Raw genomic sequence first — 26,065 nt, forward strand, 5'->3', positions numbered from 1 at the left:
GGCGGTTTGATATGTGGTAGAAGAAGAGATCCATAGCATGAATATGCGGCTGACAAATTAGCAAAAATGATGATGTTGCAATCATGATGACAACGTGAACCTGAATCTCAAAGCAACATCATGTAGAATCCATATCAGAATAACTGAGGCTGAACGATTGGGATGTCCAATTCCAGTCCTCGAGGGCTATATCCATGCCAGTGTTTAGGATGGACTGAGAAATGAAGAAATGTGCACTGCTCTACTGGATGGACCATACCTTTCCTGAGTCAGCCCCATCAATTAATATGAGCTGTGCCAAAATGTGTGGTCCTTGAGCACTGGAGTTGGACATCAGTGCTGGTACAGTGTTGCTAATAAACTGCTCAGAGAACATATATGTCCAGGTTACACACTTGTCTCCTCTCTGTATTCTGGTATATCGCTTCCAGGGAGATCAATCCCTGTAACACACAGCAAATGCTGTATATTCTTTCCTCTGATATTCTCCTAGTTTTCATATTGTTGTGAACATTGTCACTGATTTACCAAAACATACACTCAAACATTGGATGCTTTTCATATATAACTATTACTCATCTAATTGTATGATTTATGTTGTGCTTAATGAATATGAGGTTTTTCTGATTACACTAAATATGTGGTTTAGGATTACACTGGGAACACATTAATCATAATTTAAGAATAAAATATGTTTTATGAAACATAGGGCCAGATGCAGTAAACTGCTTAGAGTTGACGAACGGAAGGAGCGCAGGGCGATTGTACTGTTCCTAGCGCTGGGGGGGGGGGGGGGGGTGTCAGCAAATCCGGGCTGGGCATGTGTGAGCAACGTCCATTCATGCCCAGTAGAATTAAGCCATTTCTCATGTGCATGAGCAGGGCTAGATTTGTTCTTTCCAGCACCCCAGGCCCAATAGTCGCTTATTTCTCCCCAAGTCCTGCCACCCTTCTGCTTTTTCAGTGCCCAAGGCCATGGCCTTTCCAGAAATCTTGTTCTGTGCATGAGTCATTCTACTATGCATACATGAACCTTCCTCACACATGCCCAGTCCAGATGTGCTTGTCCATAACCATTTGCGGTCACAAGAAGCCTATTTGAGTTGAATAGATATAGAGGCACTCAGGCACAGTGCACTGGAATAGGGGGCTGTTGAATGATCTGGGAAGCCTTTAGACCATTCGGCGGCTTCCCTTTACTGAGGTAAGTATATATATATTTTTTTTCACTTCAAGTATCCATTAAAAATTATTTAAGTATATACTCCATTATAAGCCGACCCGTGAATAAGCCGAGGTACCCACTTTTCCCTCAGAAACCAGGAAAAAATGATTGACTCGTGTATAAGCCCCCTCCCCAATATAGCCCTCTCCACAGTAGCCAGATTTTCCCCCAGTACAAGTCATCCCCCCTTCCCATAGCCAGATGTGCCCCAGGATCATACATCTGTGTCTTAAGAAGCCACTAGAGGGTGTCATAGATATGAGACACAGCGATTGCCACACAGGAAGAATCCCCAATCATTGCACTGCTGACACATTACTTTCACACTCTGATCCATAAGGGGACACATAGTCCTGAGCACCACACTCTGCACACCATGTTGCAGGATGGGGATGGGGACACGGACACAGCAGGGTGCCAGCTGGTAAGAGCAGGATCACTAGTGCACAATCCTTACGCTCCTCTACTATTACCAGAACCTGCTCCACCATCCGTTCTGCTCCACTGACCCACATATAAGCCGAGGGGGTAAGTTTTTATGCTGAAAAATTGGGCTTATACATGAGTATATACATAATTTCTTCTATATATCTTCCCTGAGTGATGGTAGAGCATAAGAACTGGGAAACTGTACATACTCTTTAAATAATTCATGTTTTATTGGTAAGTTGAGTATTTCCCCTTAGTGCCACATGGAGAGCCTCAACTTCCATAAAACAGAACCTTCAATTAGAACCTTAGTCTCTTGCTCTACGATTGTGTGGTCTCAGTTGTAGAGGACCTTGGTAAATACTGGCAAACCTTGGTTCAACTGCCTCATTTTAAGCAACAGTTTCAGGGGCGTAACTATAAGTCATAGCCCCCCCCCCCCCCCCCCCCCCCCCCAGCAAAGCTTTGATAGAGCTCCCCCAATGTTTACACCCTTTCCCTTGCCTACCTTCCATGACCCTCATGGCCTTTGGGCCCATCTTTCAAGGGTCATAAAACAAGTGTGGACATCATACTCTTCACAATCATAAGGCTGGTTTCACACCAGGACGTTGTGTTTTAGGGGACGTTATGGTCGCATAACGTGCCCCTAACACAACGCCTGGTGCTCTCTAAGGTGGACGTCAGAGTGAGCCGCATTGTGCAGCTCACTCTGGCGTCCGTGATGCCGTGATGCGCACTCTTGGACGCATGCGGCATCACGTGGTCCCGCCCGGCCAATCGCCGCACAGAGCGGCCGCTCCAGGAAGTAAACACTGCACGTCACTGAGTGCAGTGAATATTAATTAGCCATGTGCTTGGCCGCTCTCTGCTCCTCCCCAACATTACTGCGCATGTCCAAGCAGTCTAACGTGGCTCTGCCGCTTACAAAGTACTGCATGCAGTACGTTGTGTAATGGCGCAGCGTTACTGTGTAACGCAATGTGGGCACTGTAAACGGCCCATTGATTTTTCATTGCTGTGCGGTGGGGTGCGTTACAGGCTGCTCTAACGTGCACCTGTAACGTCCCACTGTGAAACCAGCCTAAAAGGTGTAGCCACAAAAACACGAAGTGATGTAGTAGTTAGAGCCCCCTTAAAGCTCTGGGCCCCCTGCAACTATCCTGTAATTACACCCTGACCGGCTTAACGGAAAGTAGCCTTCAGTGATGCTCATCACGACCTCGTGATCACAGAATAGCCGCGATTCACAAGCATTTTCTCACTATCCAACATCGTGATCTGAACTCATGATTGTCTCCCGATCACGGATTCAGTTCCGAATGCACTCGGGATCGTGGTCCAAATCCGGCTCGTGATCACGGCCGTGATGAAAATTGTCAAAACCCGCCGACTTTAGCGGTTAAAGGGACTCCGAGCAGTGCAGAAACTATGGAAAGATGCACATCATTTTAAAGCTCTCTTTCTCCTCTTTCCAATGATATATAAACCACCACCCTACGTCTTTTAGTTTTCGCTATTTTCGCGATTTTGCCGCGGCCGCGATTTCGATCGCAAAAATAGAGAAAACTAAAAGGCGTAGGGCAACGATTTAGGTGTCGTCAGAAAGAGGAGAAAGAGAGCTTTAAAATGATATCCATCTTTCCATAGTTATATTGTATTACACAGGGCGACTTTTTGTCAAAGTCAGCAGCTGCATTCAGCAGAATGGAGCTGCTGACACTGGAGAAAGTGTCGTCCTGTGTAATACAATATAACTATGGCTTGATGGATATCATTTTGAAGGTCTCTTTCTCCTCTTTCTGACGACACCTAAATCGTTGCCCTACACCTTTTAGTTTTCTCTATTTTCGCGATCGAAATCGCGGCCGCGGCAATTTCAATCGCGAAAATAGCGAAAACTAAAAGACGTAGGGTGGTGGTTTATATATCATTGGAAAGAGGAGAAAGAGAGCTTTAAAATGATGTGCATCTTTCCATAGTTTCTGCACTGCTCGGAGTCCCTTTAATAGCAAAGCCCCCTTACATGATATAAACAGTCACCAAATTTGCACAATATGTTAAGTAGAACAATGGGAACAAGGGGAAATTCTTTCAAAAAGACCATATCATTTTTGAGAAAATAGATTTTAAAATTTCAAAGGAGTAGTATAGTAGTATACAATAGTATAATAATAATAATAATAATAATAAAAAAATGTAAGTTGTAGCCACTGATCACCTTTATAATCCATGCAATTTTGGTGATTGTAGCATGTATGGGGGCTTTGCTATTAATGTTATACAATACAAGACAATAACATTTACATAGCGCTTTTCTCCTATAGGACTCAAAGCCGTGATCACAACAGTGATCACGGATTCTACATGTAATCACGGCTAAAATCCGAGTCAAATCCGGAGCTCCGATTTAAATCACGATCACGGCATATCGGGATTTCGATGCTGCCGAGGCCGGATTTACGCAAATTCGTGATTGGAGGTATCTGAGCATCACTAGTAGCGTTAGTCCTGTCAATTGCAGAGACCTGCACGGGCCAGTTTGCCCTGCATCATACAGTGGTTATCTGGCCTAGTACATTTTGTTTTCTTATATTTGAACAAGCCTGTGTTCAAAGGAAATAGAAACAGATCCTGTCTATAGGCTGAATGTGTCCTCAGCTGACTTCAATGCTTGGGCTGGAGTGACACATGCAGGGCGTGGCCTGTGTGTTTATTCACAGTGCATTGCGGCTATCCTGTCAGTACACACAGGCAGATGATTATTACAGTGTAATTAATAATGGGGTCTTTGCTCATTTGCATGCTGTCAGAACTGACATCCCCCAGTAGAAGTAGATATATTGTGCCTCCAGTTATTTGGAAACCAGAGCTGTTCCTGGGCTGTCTGACATTGATTCACATCCCAAAATTACACTTTAAGTAAAACCTCATTAGGGCACATGTCAGAATTACACGCACATTACAAATTAAACATTACATTATTATGTTAACATGTTCCTCTTCCTAGCTATGGGTGGAAACATCCTGTTTTTGTACTTTTTTGATTTTGCCATTACTGCTGCTGAAGAAGAAGCAGAGGCTGTGGGTGGGATAGGAGTTCTATTTGTTGAGTATTATTAGATAAACACAAAAATGGGTTATTGTCTTGAGTATGTTGTAAGTCTAAATTAGAAAAGAAAATCACAGAGCAGGCTTGCAGTTCTCAGCACTGCTGCTGCTATTTTTCAGAGCATAGCCAGATATGGTCTGTGTCCTCCTCATCCTGCCTTCTGTCTTCCTCCTCTGAGGTAAGACTGCGGAGCTTGCACCACTAAACGTCTATTTACACACTTCTACAGAGTAACGTTTGGTGTTGTGCATCGACGCAGGCATGTACACAGGACAGGTTCAACTCAAAACAGGCCTGGACATGGTTAACCAAAGAAGTTGAGTTCACATGCTGCTCAGCGTCATAAAGCCTTGCCATGCCTGTCTTTAGACTTAAACCCTATGGAACATCTGTGGGGCATCTTCAGATGGAAGGTGGAGGAGTGCAAGGCCTCTAACATCCACCAGACCTGTGATGTTGTCGTGGAGGAGTGGAAGAGGATTCCAGTGGCAACCTGTGAAGCTCTAGTGAACTCCGAGTCTGAGGCCTCTTTTCCACAAGTGACTGAACTGCTCGTTTGTCGAATAACAGTGTTTTGTACCACCATGATTGACATGCGGTGGCAGTACCCAACTTTGGAAAAAAGTCACATGTTGTATCTGAGCACAGCATCCGCGCTCAGATGCAGCTCAATTGGGCACCACTGCCAAGCGCTAAAAAAACACTTGGGCGATGAATGGGAACAGCTGACAGCTGCTTGTGGACAAGAGGTTGAAGAGAGTTCAGCCAGTGCTGGAAAGTAATGGTGGGCACACAAATTATAGACGCTTTGGGCAGTGGCGTAGCTAAAGAGCTGTGGGCCCCGATGCAAGTTTTACAATAGCGCCCCACAAGCACTCTATACATAACAATTGATACGGCGCACCAAAACCTGCCAATGGCAACTACAGTGTCAGAGGTGCAAGAAGGGGATGAGGAACAGTTTGCTAATAATCACTATTCAAAGTATCTATAAAAGTGATTACTATGAGCACAGGACCAATAGAGAGCTAATACTGTAGTTGAGGGAGGGCCCTTCGGGCCCCTCTGGCCCAAGGGCCCGATGCGGTCGCAACCTCTGCAACCCCCTATTTCTACGCCCCTGGCTTTGGGCAGAAGTTTGACTTTCTTCACTCAGTTTTGTTTCAAGTAATTTTGACATTAATGTGTTGATGGTACAGCAATTTTACTTTACATTGTATCAAAGGTTCATATCTTCAGTGTTGTCCTATAAAAAAATATAATATCACTTTTGTGAGATACTGTATGTGATTTTTTTTTCTACCATTATACTTTAGCAGAGCTGTACAGCCTGTCCTGTACTCATACTGAGTATTAAAAACTTCTCTAAGCAAAATTACAGAATTTTTTTTTTTCAAGAAGCAGGAATCATAAGAAAGCAATAAGTAAGACAAAGGACGAGGAAATAGTTTGTTAAAGACAAAGGAACAAAAAGGTAAAGTCATGTCTCCCATTACTCTCTTTTTGCTTTCTCATCTTGTTTTGTACTCAGTGTCCATCCTAGTGGGGCATTAATATATGAAAATAATAATTTATTTTACAAAAGTGGAACGTCACTTTCATTTTCAGCAATCCATTTTCTGATATGAGCCTTGTGAGGGTTGCAAACGTTGAGTTAGATTCACAGTGGAACGTTGCGTTGTGATGCAGCGTTAAAGTCACAGCGCAGCATTACAACGCAATGCAACAAAAAAGTGGTAACACACATTAATGCTGCGTTACTGTCACAAACAGTAGGTACAGTAAAGCATTCAGGCAATGAAAAGTATGCTTTCCTGTACCTGGTAACGTTTGCGTTTAGAGGTAACGTACTGCAGCAGTGTGTTACCATAACACTACACGTTACAACGCGGCGCTAATGTCGCACTGTGAGCATCCCTTAAACTTCTTACTGCAGCGCGGTACATTGTGTTATAAAACCTTCTAACGCAATACAATACAATACAATACAATACAATAACATTTCTATAGCGCTTTTCTCCCATAGGACTCAAAGCGCTTAGGCTCTCTCAGATTCAGTAATTGGTAGTAGGACGAAGTATTCACACAACAAAAGTTATATTTCTGCAAATGCCAAACTGAACACCGTAACATCCTACTGTCAACCTAGCCTTATACTTAACAGCAAGTGGATTTTTCTTAAAGGTGAGATTGCTATGGAGGCTGCCATATTTATTTCCTTTTAAACAATACCAGTTGCCTGGCAGCCCTGCAGATCCTCTGCCTCTAACACTTTTAGCCATAGACCCTAAGTAAGCATGCAGATCAGATATTTCTGACAATATTAGCTGTATGATTATTTCAAGTCTGTGATTCACACTACTGATGCCAGAATGATCAGCAGGACTGGCAGGCAACTGGTATTGTTTAAAAGGAAATAAAAATGGCAGCCTCCAAATACTACAATTCAGGTTCCCTTTAAACAAAACCCTAGTCCATGTTTTTTGAATTCTGCAGATTCCCCAACTACAATACAGCTCATACAGCTGTGTTTGCGAAAAATAAAACTACACTTAAAGCGAACCCGAGCGAGCCGGAGCTCGGGTTCATAAACAGATATCATGAAGAGAGGGAAGCCTCAGGATCCTATTGAGGCTTCCCTCAGTGGTCCGGTGTCCTCGGTTGGTGAGCGCGGCCCCCCTCTGCATTGTGGCCACACGGCTCTTCTTCCGCATTCATAGCCGTGCATTAAAAGCTTGAGCCCGCCTCCGCACGCTCAGTAACATAGAGCCCGCTGCTCCAGCTTACTGCGCATGCACGGGTAGGCTCGGTCAACTACTGCACGGCCATAAATTCGGAAGGGGAGACGTGCCGCCCCGATAGGATTAGCGACAATGCCTTGTCGCGCTCAGCAACGGCGGAAAGCAGACCACCTCCTTTCTTAAAGGAGCTATCAGCCAAATAATGCTGCCCCCCCTGCTCTACTTACCCGGGGAATCCTCCAGCCCCTTGCTGCCGACAAGTCCCACGCCGCACCTCCACTCTCATCTGCTGGCCTGGGGTCCACTCCGCTACAGAGGCCTGCGCAGTACAGTCTGGACAACGTGGACTTGATTGAGAGTGGCGCTCACACAGGTGCAGTATAGGACGACCTCGAGGTCGGCCTCTGCACCGGCAGGAACCCTGGGCTGGCTGCTGGGAGCAGAGCTGCGGCGTGGGACGTGTCGGCAGCAAGGGGCTGGAGGAGGCCCCGGGTAAGTAGAGCGGGAGGCAGCATTATTTGGTTGATAACTGCTTTAAGGTAAGTATCTGATTTTGTGTACCTGAGCTTCGGCTCGGTTACACTTTAAAAAACTGATATAATCTTGGAGAAAATCAGAGATCCAAGTTAAAGTGAACCTCCGGACTAAAAATCTACTCAGCAGAACTGAAAAGGCTTGGTGTTTCTTTAACAGTTTCACAGCATCAAAACTTTGTTTTTCTTACCAAAGCATAATTTTTAGCTGCATTTTTACCTAAGCTCCACCCATCAAAGAAAAAAAGCCCGGGCTTTTTTTCCCTGATGCTGTTCAGAGCATGATGGGATTTCCTATGTTGTTATTCACGTTGCCTAGCAACTGGGAGAGGTGCTCAGGACACAAGACAGTTGGAACTGTGTCTCATGCTCCCTGTCACCTCCTTTCAACCAAAAAGATGGCTGCCATCATGAAATCAAACATTTGCCTGTTCTTTTAAAACAGTGTGGGTAAGATATTATATTACCTATTTATTTTAAATAACATAACTAATGTAACTTAATGACAGTATGTTTGTTTAGGCTGGAGTTCCTCTTTAAGTGTACATTTCAACAGCTTGTGCAAAATATGGAAATCAAAACTTGTTGATTTAACAGAGAAAAAAAAGAAAAAACAAGCTTCGCATCAACACTCAAAAGGCAGCATGAATAAGCAGTGTGATGAAATTGTCAGCGGGGCTCTCCTAGTGATGCCTGTGCATTGTGCTCCACACAAGCCCTCCAGCATTGTCCAGGTGCAACAAGTCTTCAGATATTGCACACACCGCTTCAGATTAGATTAAGATGTTTGCTTTAAGCATGGAAGCATGAAATACATTCACAGGCATTTCAGATAAGGATGGGCAATGCCGTGGAAACATCCCTGGGTTATAATTCTTGGCGATAGTGATGCATATATTAACGAACACCCTGATTACTGCAATCATGTTTGAGGCCTGGAATGCAACCTTTGTGTTCTACGGAGGAGACATTTACAAGAATTATTACTCTAAAATGTTCTATTATTGTTCAGAATACAATAAGTATTCTGGGTACTCATGTAGTCTTGAGCCTCGTAAAAACGATAGATGGAACTCAGCTGAGGCAATGGTTTGGGGCTATCTTGGCTGAGAATCTAGCATGTGTGTATTTGTCCCATGAGATCGCTTATAGGTCCAACATGCAGATCTCTAAAGCTGTGTACCTACTTTGCGATTTGACACTGCGAAAGTATTGCAATCGATTGACTTCCCGTTGAGTAATGCTGTAACCTCGTGCATACCTGTCGGCAGGAAGATGAATGGCTGGGTGCTTGCCGTGAGGGAGACGTGGCTGGATCCATCTTCCTAGCTCGATGGGGTGGGTATGAGGCTTTACAGACACCCACCAGTAGCTGCTCTATCATATGCCACCCAATCATCTCTCCTCCCCTCTCTAGTGATGAGCACAGATTTAGCATACACGTCATTTTGCATAGAAATTCACAATTATGATGCAAAATTTCGAGAAAAACTTAATTAATTTTGTCTGTAATTGTAATCATTCATAATTTTGTGCAATTTTCATATTTTTTCCCGACTTTAGTGGATAATATCAAAACCCATACAAGCTATTCCCACCAAGATTGCTACATATGTTAAGAAGAAAAGTGGGTACTAAAAAAAGACCTTGTAGTTTTTGAGAAAATTGATTATAAAAATGCAAAGGAAAAATGGTTTTTAAACTGTCATTTTCTAAGTTTAAAATAATTTTCTTTGCATTTCTAAAACTGATTTTCTCAAAAACTACAAGGTCTTTTTGAAAAAAAAATTTTTTTGACTTGTACCCACGATTCTCCTTGACATAGGTAGCCATTTTGGTGAAAATAACATGTATGGGGGCTTTGCTACTAAAGTTGGCTTGAAATTACATGAAAATTACTGAAAATTTACACGAAATTACAAATGACTACACAAAATCAATTGAATTTACAAATCGTAAATACGTAGAGGCGTAATTGCAACCATTTACGCAAAATTTTGCATAATCATAATTAGTAAATTACAATAATCACTAAGCAATGTGTCTGTACAGTGCTCATTGCTCACAATGTCACCCTAGGATTGAACTTGATACTTATGGGTGACATTAATTGAAGAGGTACGGTACACTCCATTACCCAACTGTACACAATTATTCAATATTTTTTTTATTATTATTATTATTTAGTATTTATATAGCACCGACATATTACGCAGCGCTGTACAATGTATATATATATATCTTGTCACTAACTGTCCCTCAAAGGAGCTCACAATCTAATCCCTACCATTGCCATATGTCTATATTATGAAGTGTAAGTACTGTAGTCTAGGGACAATTTTAGAGGGAGCCAATTAACTTATCTGTATGTTTTTTGGAATGTGGGAGGAAACCGGAGTGCCCGGAGTAAACCCACGCAGACACGGAGAGAACATACAAACTCTTTGCAGATAGTGCCCTGGCTGGGATTCGAACCAGGGACCCAGCGCTGCAAGGCGAGAGAGCTAACCACTACGCCACCGTGCTGCCCAATAGAAAGGATAATATCCAAAAAAAATTTATATGGGGGATAGTACCCTTTCTATCGATTAATTCATTGACTGCAATCCTCTTGTTCAGTGAATATAATTGTTTCATTCAATCAATTTAATTATGCAAGTTTGATTTTAATAAGTTTTAAAGAGACACTGAAGTGAAAAAAAAATTATGATATCATGAATTGGTTGTGTAGTAGGGGTAATTACTAGCACATTGGTAGAAAAAAAAAATATTCTCATATTCTTATTTTCAGTTATACAGCTTTTTTTTTTATAACATTGCATCATTCTCTAATATGTGCAGTTTACACATTACTCAGCATTCTAAATGTTTTTACAGAATAGGCAGTGAACTTTTGACCTATCCTGAACTGTTCTCTGCAAAAGAAAAACACAATACAGTGGAGATAACCTAATCAGAAGTCAGAGCTCTCTGCCACTTTTACAGTCTCAGAGCTCAATGGCTATTTGCATAGATAACAAGTGGAGTTTCTTAACTCTTCCTGTACTGGAAACAAATATTAGACATATGTTTCTGCTCCTAATGCTTTATTTCTTAGGAAATAGGCCGATTCACGCCTATGGATGTGGCCGCGGCAGTAGCCCGAGGACCGCCTAACGCCAATTGGCGTCAGGTCCTGGAGCCGGCTACTGAAGGAGATCGCAAGCAGGGTGCGCGCGCTTCTCCTTCTCGGGGGCGGAGCTCCACCACGCCTTCAGTCTCCGAACGGCAATTGCCGCTCGGGAGACTGTTAGACGGTGTGATCGCCATTTATTTACATGTACAGTGCTGGACACGGCTGTCCCCTGGGGGACAAGAGAGCGATCGGCATTCACCAACAGAGAGCTCTGTTGGTGGGGAGAAAAGGGGGGGGGGAGGGAGGGAGGGGATTGAAAAATAAATAAATAAATAAATAAAATAGTCAAAAATAGTCATGTGCTGTGTTGTGCGGCCCTGCAGCTTGGCCTTAAAGCTGCAGTGGCCAATTATGAAAAAAAAAAAAGCCTGGTCTTTAGGGGGGTTTACCACTGTGGTCCTCGAATGGTTAAATTAATGCTAATCAATTCATTATGGCAGTCTATAGGCTACTATCCATGTACCCTGTTTAGGGCAATATCCTCTTTTTCCACGTACCACTGTAGGTTATTGCAGATGCACTCCACTGGGGCAGAGTTTTAACTTAAATTAACTCAACTGATTATTTTTTAATTATTTTCTATTCATGTGCTATTTATGATATATATTGAATTTATTTTCATTTTTGCATGCAACTGTAAATGTATGTGTTTAATCACAGATACTGTACTGTAGACCTGAGGAAGCGGGCAGGTCCCGGAAAACGTATTGTCCTTGCCTGTGTCCAATAAAATCATTGTCCTTAAACCTCCTACCTGATGTAAGACTCTTTCATTACCCATATTTACCCATTGCATACTACATTTAGGCGCCTAGCAATGGCGTAGGATGCATTAGTTCACCAAATGAAACTCCACCGAGTGCACCACACTTGGTTGTGAAGGTCTCCGCACCCTGCTTGCGATATGTTCTCTGGATGGGAGTGAGATAGCAGAACCCTGCCTGCCCCTTCCTGTTGTCACCAGGCATGCCTAGCAACGATACAGGATGCATGAGGTCACCTCAAGAGACTCCACCTGGTGCACTACAGCTGGTCACGGAGGCCCCCTGCTTGCAAAGCAATGCGCACACTGGCATTACCTGATGGGAGAGAGAGACCCGATACATATGGTTTTTGCACTTATGGTTTTGCATGTTTGTCTCTCCTTGCCTTGACAAAGGGGACCAGATTGGCCCCGAAATGATCGTTGGTGTACAGTCAGATGTCTGTACGTGTAAGATGGGACATTGGATTGACACTGTTCCTGACAAAAATCTGTGTGTGGACCCCTCCTTTTCATCTTGTGCTTTCTTAAAGGAAACCAGAGATGAAAAAAATAATTTATACATACCTTTCGATTGTAAGCTCGCAAGGACAGGGCTCTCTCCCCCTTTTGTGTCTTGGAATGTGTTATACATTTTAAATCAACATGTTACTTTTGCCACTGTCATTACCGTCTTTACAGAATTCTGTATGTTGTATAATTTTTTGCATTTTGCCAATTATGTATCTTATATATTGGTGTATTCCATTTGTCTGTTTTATTATGTACCCCATGTTTGTTTCTTACTTTGTACAGTGCCACGGAATATTTTGGTGCTTTATAAATCAATAACAATAATAATATTAATACCTGGGGCTTCCTCCAGGCTGTTGGCTCCCTCGTCGTCCTTCTGGGCCACTCCGATCCCCCACTGGATGACCCGGTACATCTGAGAAGTTGCTGAAGAGGCTCAGAAAGCCCCCGGCCACTGGAGTGCGACAATGATGTGCACGAGGCCGGACTGTGAATGCACCGACTGAAGCCAATTTGTGGATTTACAGGGCCAGTTATCAGAGGATCGAAGAGGCCTGGGAGGACAGCAAGGGAGCCAACAGCCTGAAGGGGGCTGGAGGAAGACCCAGGTACATATAATTTTTGTTCCCCCATCTCAGGTACACTTAAAGTTTAACCATGAATTATGAGTAGTTATGTCATTAGTTAATATTATGTATATTAACTGCATCCCAGCTCTTATGTGATACCCCAAAAACTTTTTGAGTTTTATACTTTTTACTGTCTCCTGTAAATCCCAGTGCTGTTTTTATATTTCTTTTGTAGGCTTCTGTTTTGGTTTAATACAAATATATGTGTATTCCTCCATGTGGGATACACATATAGTAGATTCCATGCATTGCAACTTGGAAAGTATTTCTATCAATGATGAAAATGTGGGATTCCTCGTACCTCTCTAGAACACAACCCAACCCTGGAGACGCATAAAAAGACAAAATGAAAGAATTCAAGGCACAGTTTTCTGACTTTGGTTTATTGATATAGGTTAATGTCTGAAGGAAACGTTGCACATTAATAGCTGCATAGTCAGCCCTTTCTGGTGCATAAATACATATTCTTACTGCTTTAGGTCATGTCTACCTTTCGGAGAAGAATCTCATTGTTCATTGCTGGACTGGGAGCAGCTGCAGTCTGAGGCCGCAGACCAGACCTATCCCTGGAATAATGTCTTTGGTACTTGGGTCTCTCCTGCCAAAAAAATATGCTGTTATTATAGGATGAAGAGACCAATCCCCCGCTGTCTGCTGAAAGTGGAGCGGCCCGGTGAGGTCATTAAGATTATTTACAACCTCAGATTCTCCCACTTCAAGGAAATGGGAGCGCTTAGCACTTAAGACATTTTCATTAGTGAGTTTTCATTTAAATGATGGCCTAATCTGTCTATTCCAAAAGCTGACACACCTGCCGGACCTCTACTCTCATTCTGGGGCGTTAAAGAAGAAATCTAGTAAAAATGTGTAGCAGAGCTAGTACTGAAAACATGAGCAATAGACAGGGCCGGCGCTTCCATAGAGGCAAAGGGTGAAATTGTCCCAGGGCCTTAGAGCCTGGGAGGGGGCTCCCTTCTCCCCTCCAGCTATGGTGATCCATGAGAGCACGGATGCTGTATGTTTACTCCGTATAGGAAAAGGAGGCGGTAAATAATGGGAGCCCCAAAGAATGCTTTTTAGGGGACATATGATAAATGCCTAATGATATTGTGTGATGGGGGGGGGGGTATATGGGATTGGATCAGGCCTGGCAGCCGGCTCTGGGGCCCTGGGGGTTATTTGGTTGGAAGGAGGCCATCAGGAGAACCCCCCAAGTTACTTTTGCCTCAGGGCAACATTGTAGCTAGAACTGGCCCTGGCGATAAAATCTGAGCGTAGGCTGAAATATTAAGTAAAGTTCAATAAGTAAAATTAAAAAAAGTAAAAGTAAAATAGAGTTTAGCCTCAGTGGAGACTGCATGTTCATTGGTTCAGTAGTTCCAGAATGACACTTTCCCAGAGTTGAAGGAGAGTCGTTATAAAGTGGCAAACAGGAGACTATCCCCCATGTCCATGTCCCCCTTGTTTATAGAGATGCTAGAAAGGTTTAAATATCATTTTTAAATGTTGTTCTTTACTTTTCATGTTTTCTTTATTTTTCACCGGATTTGAGAATGTCACTATATTTAAAGGACAACTGAAGTGAGAGGTATATGGTGGGTGCCATATTTATTTCCTTCTAAACAATACCAGTTGCCTGGCAGCCCTGCTGATCTATTTGGCTGCAGCAGTGTCTGAATAACACCAGAAAGAAACATGCAGCTAATCTTGTCAGATCTGACAGTAATGTCAGTAACACCTGAACTGCATATGCTGGTTCAGGGGCTATGGCTAAAAGGATTAGAAGCAGAGGATCAGCAGGGTTGCCAGGCAGCTGGTATTGCTTAAAGGGAATTAAATATGGCAGCCTCTATATACCTCTCACTTCAGTTGTCCTTTCAGAAGACTTGTTCATTAAAAAGTGGATTTTTTTTTTGTTTAACACAGCACTTTTTTTTTTTTTATCTTCAATTCATTACAATTAAACATTTTATCTCCCCATCCAATCTTACCACTTCTGTGTGGTATAAGAGCTCACCTACACAATTTGTTCAAAGTATTCAAAATCTGTTAGCTTTCATAATACATGGAGGAGGTAAAATTGGCCAATCAATTGGATGTGTCAGTAATAATAATAATGATAATGTGTGCATGCAATCAATTGAAAAAATAATAAAGTCTAGGAAAAGAATAGTGTGAGCCAGGTAGGAAGAGAGAACAGTCATACACCCTAACAAGAATAGTTATAGGACTCTGAGTGCTATATTTTTTGTAAACAATTGTCTCAACTTCTCATAACCTGTGTCTGATACATAAGTATCCATCTATATGCAGTTGGCGAATGAAGCTATGATAAACTATAGTGAAAGAATAGCTAATGGTGGCCACTAATGATCCAATCTTTTTCATCCAATCTTACCATTTCTATGTAATATAAGGTAATTGCCTGAAGTATCCATTTAGTATATTCACTCAATTTACCCTTTTACTACATAGATTTGGTAAGATTGGATGAAAGAGATTGGATAATTAGTGGCCACTTTCAGGAGGGGTGAACTGGACAGAGATCAGGACATTCCCATATTTAGTTTAGCTGGGTTGGGATGATTTTTTAGTGAGTTAGTGCAATGGTGATTTTGAGTGAGAAAAAGTGTTATCTTTTTTTTTTTTATTTCAGATGTGCCTGAAGGTCATCAATTTTCCTATAAAAGCTTTAAAGAGACACTGAAGCGAGAAAAAAAAATATGATATAGTGAATTGGCTATGTACTATGAATAATTACTAGAAGATTAGCAGCAAAGATAATATTCTTATTTTTATTTTCAGGTATATGGTGTTTTTTCTAACATTGCATCATTCTATAATATGTGCAGATTACACAACACTCAGCATTCAAAATGATTCTTTCAGAGCAGTCTGTGAACTAATGACCTCTCCTCTGGCAGAGAAAAAGAAAACAGTTGAGATAATAAGAGTCAGATAACAGCCCTCTCCACGACTTTGAAAGTCGTAGAGCTTATGGCTTTTTTGCATAGAGATAGCAACTAGAGTTTCTTAACTCTTCCTGTACTGGAAACAATTAGACTGATGTATCTGATCTTAATGTTTTATTTCTTAGCTGTACTACACATACAAATCATGATATCATAATTTTTTTTCCGCTTCAGTGTCTCTTTAAATGTGCAGGTTTGAACAAGAAAATAATTTAGTTAGAAGCAGTGAGCTCAGGCAATGCAACAGTTAGACTTACCGGGGTCCTTCAAAGTGGACAGGAGTCGGAGATTGACAGGCCATCTGAAGTGAGAGGAATATGGAGGCTGCCAAATGTATTTCCTTTTAAACAATACCAATTGGATGATGTCCTGCTGATCTTTCATGCAGCAGTAGTGCCTGAATCGCACACTTGAAACAAGCATGCAGCTAACCCAATCGAACTTCAGTCAAACATCTCATATGCATGCTTCTTCAAGGTCTATGGCTAAAAGTATTAGTGGCAGATGATCAGCAGGAGAGCTATACAATTTTCATAGTTTAAAAGTAAATAAATATGGCAGCCTCCATATCCTTCTAACTTTAGGTTTTCTTAAAACACTGAGGCCCATAAACGATTCACTTTTTCTCCTAGGTGATATTTTCACAACTTGTAAATAAAATGCCTTTTAGGCCAGAGACCCACTAGGAGCGATTTTCTGAGCACTTTGCAATTTGAAAACTCTTGCTAATGTAGTGTTATGTGTGTGATCCTACTTGAGCGATGTGATTTTATAAAAATCCCCAATAGCATTGCATTAGCAAGAGCTTTTCCAAATCACTAGCGATTAGAAATCACTTCTAGTGGGTTTCTGGCCTTACACCCCTCCTAAGTTTTCTCCTAGGTGATAATTTTTTGTCTGTCCTTTAAAATGACTTTTCAGCACTCTGCAATTAAAGTTCGAAAAGTAGTAGAAAAAGTACCACCACATTGATATTTTGCATTTTCTTGCTGGCTGGGGATTTATAAAGCATTTTATTGACAAGGTGTAAACATATCAACTTGGAGAAAAAGGGAATTGCATATAATTGACCTTATTCAATTCAGTTTGACTCTTAAAATTTCTCCTAGGAGATAATTTTTCATATTCTGTTTAATATAACTTTTTAGGATTCGGGAATTGAAAAAGTACCAAAAAGTAAGAAAAAAAAGCACTGTCAAAATTATTCTAAGTATTTTCATGCTTGCTGGAGGCTTAAAAGGCATTGATAAAGTGTGAAAATATTACCTAGGTGAAAACGTAGATGAAAAAAGTGAATTGAATAATGGCCAATGGCCCATATGCAATTAACTTTTTCACCCAAGTTTTCTCCAAGAGATAATTTTTCATCTTCGATTTAAAATAACTTTCCAGCACTTTTCAAATGAAAAAGTAACAAAAAGTAGGTGAAAAATGATTATCAAAATAGTTTTGAGTATTTTTTTGCTTTCTGGTGGCTTAACCTCTTGCTGACTGCGCCACGCCAATTGACGTGAGCAGTGCGGCAGCCCCAGGACCGCTCCACGCCCATTGGCATGAGCAGTGTGGCAGCCCCAGGACCACTCCACGACCATTGGCATGAGCAGTGCGGCAGCCCCAGGACCGCTCCACGTCCATTGGCATGAGCAGTGCGGCAGCCCCAGGACCGCTCCACGTCCATTGGCATGAGCAGTGCGGCAGCCCCAGGACCGCTCCACGTCCATTGGCATGAGCAGTGCGGCAGCCCCAGGACCGCTCCACGTCCATTGGCATGAGCAGTGCGGCAGCCCCAGGACCGCTCCACGCCCATTGGCATGAGCAGTGCGGCAGCCCCAGGACTGCTCCACGCCTATTGGCGTGAACGGTCTTCTATGGGGCTAGCAGGAGATCGCGTGCACGCTGCACACACATCTCCTGCTAGGAGGCGGAGCTCCGCCCGCCTTCATTCTTCGTGCAGCGATTGCCGCTCGGGAGACTATTAGACGGCTAACTACTTTGTACAGCGCTGCGATCAGCAGCAGCGCTGCACTGGGGACTGTGTGACACGGCTGTCCCCCTGGGGGACAAAAGAGCGATTGTCTCTCATAGGCAGTAGCCTATGACAGCCGATCGCGTGATTGGCTGGCAGGGGAGAAGGAGTGAGGGTAAAGTAAAAAAAAAAAAAAAATAGTAAAATTTATTTAAAAATAAAAAACATAAATATTTATAAAAAAAAAATAAGCAACTTGGGAGCGATCAGACCCCACCAACAGAGAGCTCTGTTGGTGGGGAGAAAAGTAGGGGGGAATCACTTGTGAGCTGAGTTGTGCGGTCCTGCAGCTTTGCCTTAAAGCTGCAGTGGCCCAATTAAGTAAAAATGGCCTGGTCACTAGGGGGGAGGGGGGGGGGTTAACGCCGCAGTCCTCAAGTGGTTTAAAGGCATTTTATTAACAAGATTAAAAATATCACCTAGGAGAAAACTCAGGCGAAAAAGTAAATTGCATATGGGTCAATATAGTTAAATAACAGGACAGAAAGAACTTCCACACTGGTGAAAATCCCCTCTTAGATTTGTAGTGGAAATTCAGATTATTACAAATCTATACCTGACTGGTTCTCTTAAGTATAAATGGGAGAGTGATGATTAGGTAGAGAAGATTCTTCAGTGAGCATATCTATAGACTACATTTCGGCTTGTGCGTTTGTCTGGACTTTTCCTTCAATGAAACTCTCCCTGCGGTGAAGGGGATTAAAGACTGTGGGTTGTTTGAGGAGAGGGTGGAAAAACTTCTCCTCCACATAATTAGATGTGAAGGTGTTCCTCTCAGAAGCTGGCCTTCCTATTCATCCAGCGGCAGAGAAGGGGAAAATATGATCTGGCACATTACTCCTTACATGGCACGGTCTACACCAGAGATTAATCTGTAACAATGCCGCTCTCAGCCTGGTTGTGTATTGCTGACCTTTCAGGTTCTATTACACTTGGCTCGGCCAGAAAACACCCAGGCCTGTCCTTTGCCGACCTTCAGCTACGCTTGGTAAGTATTGGTCACCAGACTCACTCACGCTTCCCAGTAAATCATTCCAGTTAGACTGTTTTTGCTAATTTTTTTCCCTCTCTTCTCCTCCAATCAGTGAACGCAAACCCTGAAGACCACTGTCACCTTCCATTGGTGATGATGACAGAAGTCCCGATGTAGTGAGGAAGTGCAGTTTCACGGTGGGTTTCGGGAGAAGACATGGATGAAGGACTTTGGTTCTTGTAAATAAACGAGTTAATTTCCTCTGAGGGATAGCCGTAGTTCTCTGTCCCATGTTCAGGCTCTGTGCACGATGGAGCCTGACAAGTTCCATGTTTGGATAACACATGGTGGTAATTAAGGGGTACGTAGGGAACTTGGCCACGGGATTTGAAGTGCTCTTGTTCAGGGTTGTGGTGAGGAAGCTTCTGCATCGTTCTGTCATTTTCCAGTTCGTGATATCCTGCCTGGTGCAGGCTGACAGGCCCATACCTAGGCTCCTTCATACAGATCCTTCTTGTCTGCTCATAAACCATCGGCCTAGGCAGCAAGTGGCCTAGCTGGCCAACAGCCTTTGCGTGGAGGCATTCCGATTTTGGCAGAAAGGAATTGTTCAACGAGTTTGAAAAGTGCTTTTCGTTAACCATCAACTTCTCCTGTTGGAACCTACTATAGTCTAATTTATTTTCCTCTTTCACTGTGTGATAGGAGGACATTCCTCTGTTCTCCAGCTTGCTGGTCTTCATAGTTGAGGTGCAATAGAGTTCATCTTTATAGCGGAGGTTGGGTCTAACGGAGGAGGAGGAGGACGAGGAGCAGCCTGTGAATCCATCGGATGAGCTGTCACCAGAGCTGTATCGCTTGGCTGCTGTAGATGTTCAGACAGAGAAAAAAATGATCAGTACAATGTATTATCTGAGAAAAAGATCTCAAACAGAAAGCTGTGATCAACAACAGCCAAACAAATATTTGTAAAGTGCTTTTCTCCCATAGGGCCTAAAGCGCATAAGCAGTGGCGTAGCTAAAAAGCTGTGGCCCCCGGTTCACGTTTTACATTGGGGGCCCCCAATGATTCTATAGATAACAATTGATACGGCACACCAAAACTTGCCAAGGACAACCACAGTGTCAGAGGGGCAAAGTGGGTATGGGGAGCAGTTTGTTAATGATTACCACTATTTAAAGCATCTATAGAAGTGATTATTACCAGCGCAGGAACATTAAAGAGCTAATTCTGTGGTTGAGGGTGGGCCTTTCGGGCCCCTCTGGCCCAAGGGCCCCGATGCGGTCACAACCTCTGCACCCCCTATTGCTACACCACTGTGCATAAGCATGGCTCAGACCAGTAATTTGTTGATTGGTTAATTGTGGTACAGAGGAAGAATTCTACAAGTCCACAAATGCCAGGCTAGACAGGTGGCTTTTCAGTCAGGATCTGAATAATTTCAGGGATGGGGCTGTCTTTACTGGGTGTGGTAGGAAATTCCAAGGTGTAGGGGCAGCATGACAGAAAGCTCTGGCTCCAAAGGTTTTGAGGTGTACTATAGGAGTGACCAAGTTTATGGATCCTGCTGATCTGAAGTTGTGAGAGGTGTGGTGCAGTTTCAACAAGATCAGATATGGAAAGTCAGGGCCCTTTTTCACATCCAATCCTTTGATTATATTTCTGTATCGTTTCTGATTCCCTAGGGCACAGTGATTAGCATAGTAATAGCAGTGCCATTTACACTTGTGCAATTACATTTTTACCTAAACGCCAACACATTGCATACTGCAATTTTCCTATGTCAGCATTCTGGTCATGTCAATAGAAGTGCAAAAAAAAAATCAGATTGCAATTGCAGTGCTATGCAACTTTTTTTGTGATCCAGTAATTCAACATTTTTTCGCTTATTTTTTTTCTTTCAGCAAACCTGAAGCAAAAATAAACGTATGTTGTAATGTATTGTGTGTGTAATACAGCTAAGAAAGAGAACAATAGTAGAAAAAAAGTCTCATGTTGTTTTCCAGTACAGGAAGAGTTAAAAAAAACTTCAGTTGTTATCTATGCAAAAGAGCTTCTCTGAGCTCTCCGACCCAACATGGGTCGGATAGAGTCCTGTTATCTCAATCACTTCAACAGCCAAGAAACAGTGAGAGACAGTTTTTGAAAAGGTTTTACTGCAGAAGAGTTCAAAGAGGTCATTATTTCTGCTTTGTTGTATAGCTTAAAAGACAGAGTGGGCTTTCTAAATTGTAAATATTTCAGAATGACGCAATGTTATAAAAAAAAGCTATATAACCGAAAACAAAAATGGGAGACTCTTCACTTTGCTACTAATGTTCTATTTGTTATATGTACTACACATACAATTCAGTGGCTGGTTAAGCGCACCACCTTTAACATGGGAGACCAGGGTTTGAATCCTGGCTAGGGTCAGTACCTATTCTGTAAGAAGTCCTTGGGCAAGACTCCTTTACACTGCAGGGTGGCCTCTTGAGCGCGCCCTTATTGGCTGCAGCTCTTGAGCGCTTTGAGTCCAACAGGAGAAAAGCGCTATACAAATGTATATATCATATATATTATATCATACGTTTTTTTTCGTTTCAGGTCTGCTTTGATCGCAATTGCACCGTACACCTATTGGATCACAGTAGAGATATGGTAGTGAGGATGCGTGAAATAGTGACTGCATTTTACAGTGGAAATGAACCCTGAGAGGTGGCTCCCCCCCCCAACCCGCGCCCCCCCAAGAGCCGATGTCTGTCCGACCCCCCAGGACCAGGTGCCGATATCTTCTCACCCCAAACAGCTGACACGGAGAGAGAGCGGGAGCGGAGTACATCTACACACTTCCAGCGCCGCCACCGCAGAGCAGCCGCCGCCGAGTCACATGTGAGAGAATCACAAGCAGGAGAGAGATGCACGGCGGTGGCTGCTCTGCGGTGGCGGCGCTGGAAGTGTGTAGATGTACCATACTCCGCTCCCGCTCTCTCTCCGTGTCAGCTGTTTGGGGTGAGAAGATATCGGCACCTGGTCCTGCGGGGTCGGACAGACATTGGCTCTTGGGGGGGGGGGGCGGGTTGGGGGGGAGCGGACAGACATCGGCACCTGGTCCTGGGGGGGGGAGAGGGGGTCGGGCAGACATCGGCACCTGGTCCTGGGGGGGAGAGGGGGTCGGGCAGACATGGGCATGCTCTGCAGTATCTGTTATGCGGCTTTGTGTCCTCCTTAGGAGCTTGGAGAAAAGGCTGAATGATAGCCACACAGTAAAAAAATTAGATTGCTTTTTAACTTCAGCATTGCCTTTTTGGCTCCCTTACAAACTATTTAACACATTGCAATAGAGATTTAAATTTGATTTTTTTTGGGCTAACAGTTACTCTTTAAAGTGAACCTGTAGTGGCAAAAAATTGCTAAAGTCAAAATGTCCAAAAATATAGTGTCATCCTTGTACATGGAGACATTTAGTAGGTTTATGTCACTTCAGGTTCATTTTAAAACTCTATCTATAATAATAATTTCAGCTGTATGTGTGTGTCTCCGTCTGCCCCGCTGTGATTGCTTGTGGTGCTGATTAGATAGCGTGCATGGCGGGATAGCGAACACTAAGTCTGCTTGGAACAGATATCAAAAAGGGTTAATAGATTATAGAGTGTAGCTCTCTGACATTAAAAGACTATCATTCAGCTGAGACAATAAAACAGTAAACCTACTTTTTTAGCTTTTAAACAGAAAATGAATAAAACCTCCTGAAACTTTTCCTGCTGAAACGGAGCACATTTAAGCCTTTCCACTGGTCAAAATTTAATTAGAACAGCTTCTAAATTTGCAGAAATGTTCATCCTTTCGGGTTTCTAGGTTGCGATGACAAAGCACAAAACAGTGGCTCCATTGCCATACTGTGACTTATTGTGTCACTTAAATACTGATTTCTACTCCACATCAATAAATGTATCAGGGAATGTTTGACCAAGTCTCAGCGCTGTATGAGGTAGATGGATGCACAGCAGTTTTCCATCAGTGAAAGGAGTACTTGGTTCTTTTATCTGCTGGGTTTATGTGAAGGCAAACGAGAAATAGCACTGATCAAATATTAACCTACAAGTCACAACTTTGCTGCTGGTCTGGCTAATGATCTGTGTCCAGGAATTTGACATTTTCCAATGCTGAAATATGACAATGAGCAAATTGGTACATATCTACTCGTCATGCAAAAGGGTAAAGGTGGCCATACACTGTTAAAATTAGAAGTAGATCAGGTATGTCCAATCTTTTTAACCTGTTCTACTACTCGGCACGCTGCCACCTTTAAAGGGCCATTGTCATAGAAAAATTGTTACCATTCAAATCCATGTGTACGCATATATATAAATTGCACATTAGAGTAAAATACTCTATAAATTTATTTTTTTGCTATGTTGCTGCTGTCACTTACAATAGATCGTAAAAATCTGACAGATTTTGGATTATTCCATCTTCTAGCAGGGGATTCTTAGGGATTTCTCAAAAGTCCCTTCTGAAAGGCAGTTGCTCAGTCCAACTGCCAAAAAAAGTGAGCAAGCAAGTAAGGAGGCATATTTGTATAGATCCTTTTGCTTTTGTAAAGAATAAAGGAAATGCTGAGAATCTCCCATGAGGAGATGGACTAGTCTAAAACCTGTAAAACTTGTCAGATTTTTATTACCTTAGTAACCATAGAGCGAAAAAAGTTTGAAGGCAGGACCTCAACATGATTCAAAAAATGCAAAAATTATTTATTGTGGACCTATTCACAGAAATCAACAACCAATTAAAATCACTTAAAAAATGTATGTACACGGATGTATGTGTAGAGGGGTGACTGAGGCATCCTGGGATCCTCATTTTTTAAGTGATTTTAATTGGTTGTTGATTTCTGTGAATAGGTCCACAATAAATAATTTTTGCATTTTTTGAATCATGTTGAGGTCCTGCTTTCAAACTTTTTTTGCTCTATGGTTACTAAGTTATGTACTTTAGTTTTTGGGGCCCAAAATTTGTGTGTGGTCGTATTTGATGAGCCTTTAGCTCCCATACCACACATTTAAATTCTAATTCCAATTTACCAGAGGACTGCTTTCCTCTTGTGTTTTGCTTATAGATTTTTATTACCTACTGTAAGCGACAGCAACATAGGAGGAAAGTAATTTAAATAGCATTTTAATTTGGGAGAAATGCACTTCTTATGCATGTGTATTTTACATTTTACAAATATTCACAATAGTGGTCCTTTCAATATTAAACAAGATTTCAGAAGAAATGTTGTTATATAACAATCTTACCACTGCAGTTGCAAGCTTTGTATTGCCCGATGCTCTATAAAGTTACGCAGAACATTATTTGTGCACTGCTGCTCTTGGCGGATCAGTTGTGGCAAGAACCAGCATTTCCAAACGAAAGTCAATATATGTAAAAAATATTGACTTTTACATGCTTGGGGATTTCTCTAGTCCCCTGGTGTTCCCTTGGTGTCCTTGGAGTCCCCTCCGTTGTTCCGCTGTCACCCCAATAATGGCACATGTGTTGTCCCCACCCTACCTCAATTGTGTTCTACACATGTACAGTTAAAGGGAAGGTCCAGGGTAAAAAATAAACAAAAATCAACTTACCTCAGGCTTTCTCCAGCCCTTGACAGCCATCCTGTGCCTTCACCACAGCTCTGGTGGATCCCGGTCTCCTCCGGTGCAGATGCCGAAACTACGGCAGAACTACTGCACCTGCACAGTACAGTTCGGATGACGTCAGCAGAACTATGTGAGACGCACAGTGGAGCGCAACTAGGCCTCTGATACCGGAGGGGAGCCCGGGCCACCGCTGAGGAGTGGAACTGCGGCGAGGGCACAGTATGGCTGCCAGGGGCTGGAGGAAGCCCGAGGTTAGAAGATTTTTGTTTAATTTGTACCCTGGATGTGTCCTTTAAAAGTCTTTATGAACTGTGCAGGTACAGAATTCTCCCGACAACGGACACACCATAATATATTGGCAGGACCCATAACATTTATATCATGCTTTTCTCCCGGTGAACTCAAAATGCCAGAGCTGCAGCCACAAGGGCAGTAACAGTGTTAGGAGCCTTGCCCAAGGTCTCCTTACTAAATAGGTGCTGGCTTACTAAACAAAATCTACTATGAAGAAACGTTTGGAACCTGCATGTAAAAAAACAAAACAACTTACCTTCGTAATTCTGAGATAAGTTGTGACATGACGGACTGGCAGGCTGATTGTGAACTGTTTTTGATGGTGAATTTGGCACCAGTGAGTTAGGGTAGTGCCAGTGACACTCTCCGCCAGTTTGAATGGCCCCAAACAAAAACCTGGCCACTTCACATGGCGACCCCTGGCTCTGGCCAAACCTGGAAGGCATGACTTGCACTTGTTTCTTGCCACCCAGCACATGGGAATCCATTGAGAAATGTCCATAGTGGTAAGGGAATGGCAGGCTGTAGGGGGTGGGGTATAAAAGTTCGCTGTTTTCCGCGTGGTTGCTCGGTTCCTGGGTAGTGCTGGCACTTGCTGCAGAACCTCCTTTCCAGTTTCCAAACTGTGCACAGTCCAGCTTGTCTCCAGAGAAGGAACTATATGGCTGGGAAAACAGAAAATGCATGGCTTAATCACAAAGAAAGGAGAACTCGTGAAGGCAGATCTTTGTCCTGTCCAGGGGCACAACTGCAACTCATTGGGTCTCCCTAGAAACACTTTGACACGGCTTCTATGTTCACACTCCAACTGTGATGACCCGCAAGGCCCGGAAGCCCATGTGGCCACCATGCCTCCCACCATAACAGTGTAGCCACCATGACACTCAGGGCCGGATTTGTACTTTTTACCACCCAAGGCCAACTTTCAACACCAGCTGCCCCCGACCGGCAGCATCCTAAACCCCCGCCCCAAACACAGCAGAGATTAGATTGTAGGCTCATCTGAGGACAGTTAGTGAAGTGATGGCAAGGATAACATTATAAGCTCCTCTGAGGAC

At 42.9% G+C, this 26,065-nt stretch overlaps 1 protein-coding gene across 1 annotated transcript in view; it reads right to left on the bottom strand.

Annotated features, from left to right (window-relative positions):
* Positions 1-18,536: 18,536 nt before the first annotated feature.
* The window catches only part of SIM2 (SIM bHLH transcription factor 2), a 126,307-nt gene continuing 118,778 nt past the window's right edge, over positions 18,537-26,065 (bottom strand). The window contains exons 10-11 of the mRNA XM_068266054.1: positions 25,264-25,672; positions 18,537-19,956 (exon numbers count right to left, since the gene is read on the bottom strand). Coding sequence (XP_068122155.1) covers positions 19,229-19,956; positions 25,264-25,672 — 1,137 coding nt within the window. The 3' untranslated portion in view covers positions 18,537-19,228. The remainder of the gene's footprint in view (positions 19,957-25,263; positions 25,673-26,065) is intronic.

Source organism: Hyperolius riggenbachi, chromosome 2 (assembly GCF_040937935.1).
Source record: "Hyperolius riggenbachi isolate aHypRig1 chromosome 2, aHypRig1.pri, whole genome shotgun sequence".
NCBI lineage: Eukaryota > Metazoa > Chordata > Amphibia > Anura > Hyperoliidae > Hyperolius > Hyperolius riggenbachi.